Source organism: Homalodisca vitripennis, chromosome 1 (assembly GCF_021130785.1).
Source record: "Homalodisca vitripennis isolate AUS2020 chromosome 1, UT_GWSS_2.1, whole genome shotgun sequence".
NCBI classification, from domain to species: Eukaryota; Metazoa; Arthropoda; class Insecta; order Hemiptera; family Cicadellidae; genus Homalodisca; species Homalodisca vitripennis.
The window spans coordinates 189,629,827-189,634,726 of NC_060207.1; the positions used below are offsets into that span (position 1 = coordinate 189,629,827).

General features: G+C 34.6%; 1 protein-coding gene across 1 annotated transcript; it reads left to right on the forward strand.

Annotated features, from left to right (window-relative positions):
• The first annotated feature begins 536 nt into the window (after nt 1-536).
• Nucleotides 537-2,567, forward strand: LOC124354340. The gene has a single exon (XM_046804717.1). It carries the CDS (start codon nt 537-539, stop codon nt 2,565-2,567), a length of 2,031 nt encoding a protein of 676 aa, XP_046660673.1.
• The last annotated feature ends 2,333 nt before the right edge of the window (nt 2,568-4,900 follow it).

Consider the following 4,900-nt stretch of genomic DNA (forward strand, 5'->3'; position numbering starts at 1 on the left):
TGGGATATTCATACAATCCATTATTATTATTCTCTTAATGTTATGCTACTCTGAAGTATAGTATGTAAATTCTAATTTTTGTAATTAAATAAATGTTATCGGATTTGATTTCGTGCAAAACCGTTAAAGTGTATTAAAGAATGGCTGTGTTATAAAACCTTTTATATTTAACAATATTATATTACATAGTGTTATTGAATATCGTAGTTAGCAATGTACATTGCTTAATAATAATATGTTATAGATTAAACAAGAGTTTACTATTATTTTACCCACATTATAGGCTGTTTTACGTCTATATATCTGATTTAAATATTTAATAGGCATGACAGTAACAGGCAACATATTATTATTATATACCTAACTTAGTATAATATATTTAAATTTTAATTATATGCCTAGTAACCTATGTAACACTTTTATAATGCCTACTAAACATTGTAAGAGAGCAACAAAAAAAAGCAAAATTAATACTTATATTGATATAATTTCATATACTAGGAAGCCAACTTAGATTTTTTGTTTTAGATTTGGAAATGGTTTACAAATACGTGAGGAAAACCCAGCAGCAATCATGGGATGCAGCTGCGATGCAGAGAGCTATTGAAGCTGTTAAAAATGATGGAATGGCGTATTCAACTGCTGCAAAAATTTTCTCTGTTCCTAGAAACACTCTAAAGAGGAGGGTCCTTGATAAGAATGTCGATGCAAAAAGCAACAAAAAGGTACTAGGAAAATACCGACCTGTGTTCACAGAAGAACAAGAAGCAGAATTGGTGCGACACGTATTAGATCTAGAGGTCCGATTCTTTGGAGTCACCATTTTAGATTTGCGGTCATTAGCGTACAACCTAGCTGTACAAAATGGCATTCCAAACAATTTTAACCGTGAAAAAAAATTGGCTGGCTTAGACTGGGTTGCTGGATTCAGAGATCGGCACCCCGAAATTAGTTTAAGGAAACCAGAGCAGACTTCTGCAGCAAGGGCTCAGGCATTTAATAAACATAATGTGACAAGGTTTTTTAATATCCTTAAGGATGTTCAAGAGAAGCAATTCCACCCTGCGCACAGGGTTTTCAATGTTGACGAAACAGGTCTCATGACTGTTCAGTCTAAGAGCTCCAAGATTCTTGCTCTTAAGGGTAGGCGTCAAGTTGGTACATTGACATCGGCTGAAAGAGGTCAGCTATCAACCTTTGTTGTGTGTATGTCAGCTGGAGGGTACTTTATTCCGCCATTCGTGATTTTTCCAAGACTTAGGATGAAAGCAGAACTTCAAGATGGTGCTCCACCAGGAACTATGGTTGTCTGTCACCCATCTGGATGGATGCAAAGCGAGATTTTTCTTCAGTGGTTTGAGCATTTTCTGACTCATGCCAAACCGTCAGCTTCCGACCCAGTCTTGTTAATCTTAGACGGTCATTCAACCCATGCAAAGAACCTGGCATTTATTGAAAAGGCAAGGGAGAGCCATACAACCGTTGTTTGTTTACCGCCACATTGTACGCACAAAATGCAGCCTTTAGATGTCTCGTTTATGGGTCCGTTCAATACATTCTATGTTCAAGCTATTGAAAAATTTCTAAAAAACAATCCTGGAAGGGTTGTGACCCAGTTTCAAGTGGGCCGACTTCTTGGAGAAGCTTTTTTAAAGGCAGCAACTCCAGCCACAGCTATAAACGGATTTCGCAAGTGTGGCATTGTGCCACTAAACCAAGATGTTTTCACAGAAGCTGATTACGTTGCTGCCGAATGCACCGATGTGCTTCCTCAACAGTTCAGACCTGTTCAACAAGAGCGTGAAACATGTCAAACTGAAGACCCCGTACTTGAATCACCTCAAGAAGGTATATGCCTACCGTTTGAAGATCAAGAAGTTCAATCTGAACCTGGAGAAGAAATCCTACTGCAACCAAGACCAACTTCCAAGCCACAACAAGGTCCTCCTTCCAGTTCAAAACCTGGGCCTTCTTCCAGTCCACAACCTGAGCCTTCTTCCAGTCCACAACCTGGGCCTTCTTCCAGTTCACAACCTGGGCCTTCTTCCAGCTCACTAATAGGACCTTCCTTTGCTGTAAGTCCAAAGGATATAATTCCTTTACCTAAAACAAAAGCTGTTAAGAAGACAAACAGGAAAAAAGGAACCGCTGCTGTATTGACCTCAAGCCCATATAAATTGGAGTTAGAACAAGCAAAAAAGGAAAAAGAAGAAAAAGAAAGGGAAAAGGAGATGAGAAGGACTTTGAAGGCACAAAAGAAAAGGGAGAAAGAAGAAAAAGGAAAGGTTTCGTCCAAAAGAAAATCCACAGTCGCAGTATCAAGCAAATCAGAACAGGGAAATAAAAAAAGGAAGTGTGGAGTAAAAGTGAAACGTCAACTACAATTTGAAGAAAACTCTGACAGTGATGTAAGTGACGCTGATTGTCTCTACTGCAGTGAACTGTATTCCTGTTCAAAGGATTGTGAAGGATGGGTAAGATGCTCTGAATGCCACCGCTGGGCCCACGAAGCTTGTGCAGGTTGTGAGGAGGAGGACGACGGCTTCTTGTGCGAACATTGCCATTAAGAAGAAAACCTAAACTGAATTATTTAGGCCAATTTAATTTTTTGCCAATTTCTTATATTCTTTACTCCAGTTTTTATATTAGGTAGTCCAATAATACTTTGTAATAAATTTATGATCTTGATATAATTATGTTTGCTCTTTATCACAACAACGGGCAAAGTTGCCACATATGGCCACTTTGCCCTACCCCTGTGGGTAAAGTGGCCATTTTGCAGTAAATTGAAAAAAAATTTTTTTAATACAAAGGTGATACTTATAGTGTTTCTCAGTTATACCAATAGATAGGTAACTAAATATGTAATATACTCACATAATATTTATTTTAACAAATTTAATTTTGAATAAATAATAAATAAAAAACCCTTAGAGTGGCCACTTTGCCCGGGTCTCCCCTATGTTGCTTAGTCAACATAATAAAACCAAACAGATCGGAAATATTATTATTATATTATATTATTATATATATTTTTTTGATCGGAAATATTCTAAAAAACAAACAGTATGTCAAGGAAAGTAAAATGTTTATACTTTTTAAGTTCGGTTACAAAATAAAACCCATTGTTACATACACGATATTGTTTGGGAAACTAAGATGGATGATCCCTAGTTTACAGTTCAGTTACAAATTATAATCATAACTTACTCTTCCTGTCAATATCTGACATTCGTCATACTCATGGTGCAATTAAAATAAACTAGTAATAAATATGTGGAATGTACTGAGTGTTTCATTTAAATACGGCCATCGATCATAATGTGTAATAGTTACAGTACTGTTGTAAATTTAAATGCACATATGCGTACATAAAAAAATGTTGTGCAATTCATTAGGGTAGTTATATCAATTTTATGACAGTCATATACCAGATATATTGACCCGTTTGTTGAGTGTCAGTTATTGATGGTTGATGGGAACAAACTGATATAATTGACGAAGCTGACAGAATACATATTTAAATTCTTTAACGAAGCTACACAAATGTTTAAATTATTAAACACAGAATTATCTTGGATAAATATCCTTGGTATGTACACATCCTTTGACAAACAAAAACATCCCTTTCTATTATTTTATTTTAGTTTTATTCGCAGAAAAATCTCACTCTTTCCCAAAAATCAGCTTCTGATTTTTTGGGTCTTATATTCATCCAAAATATAAACATAAGCGAAACTTTTAATCATTTCCCTAATCTAAAATGTCTGATAGGTTTAATAGTTACGTTTAGTTGTAAGCAATTATGGAATTAAATTTTATGTATTCATTATTATGTAATAAGAAGTAACGACATTTATTTTGGCATATTTTGCCATCACAAATGGATTTTAAAGCCGTTTTTGAATATAGTATTGACTTTAACAATTGATGTGTCTCCTTAAAATTGCATTTAATAATATATCACCATTTTCCAGAATTATAAATTAGAAATGAACTGCTTAGTAAAATACTGTAACAAACAAAACTGCCCTTAAAATATTTTTCCAGCATAAGGTTACATCTTTTTTTGAATTTTTTAGTAATAAACTGAGAATATATTTTTATTTAAAATAAAATGTTTAATGTGGTAGTGCTTTATAGAAAACAGTGGAAACTAAATGCTCTATTTGGTAACTTATCTCTATCCACTTTAAATTATAAGACAATATTGTATTGTGTTATTGAAATTATATATTATGTTGTATAATTCCAATTGAGAATAATAAATACTGACAAAGAAAATTAACTTACCATTACCATACCATTAATACAGAAATAGCGCACCAAGAACACATTGTTTTCTCACCTTTGAGCTAACCGCAACACAATTAACAAAACAAATTGAGTTTATTTTATTGAATTTTTTTGTAATTTATATGTATCATAATGTTGAGATTGACTCGTAAGACATAAGATTCCCAAGATCCATTCATTTTTTCCAAATGTTTTCTTCCACTTTACTGACGTGTACGTATCTCATGTATGTAGGTTTTAAGTTAGATCATTATGCTTCCTTGTAAAAAATACTAAATTCCTAATGAACCTACTTTGTAAAATATTTCATCTTATTTGAATAATAATAAGCCAATGGCGCAGTGTAGCGGGAACGGTGGTTATCGCTTGGTAACTGAATCAAGCAACTTAGAGCGTGTCTTCTGGGATGGGTGACCGCTGAGCGATCCTATCCTTGCATGCAGCCCTCCTGCCCACTCAATAGTGGTGGTTCGGAAGTCACCTTTAAGCCATTGATTCCCAGGTTAAGTGTTAGAGAGGGCTTCTTAGCCCTAACATTGACTGGTAAAATAAGACATTTTTTGACTTTGACTAGTTCACTTATTTATGAATGATCGGCTTGTTG

What these genes read in the sequence shown, in the direction of transcription:
- LOC124354340 (XM_046804717.1), top strand. Translation starts at nt 537, where the DNA reads ATGGTTTACAAATACGTGAGGAAAACCCAGCAGCAATCATGGGATGCA.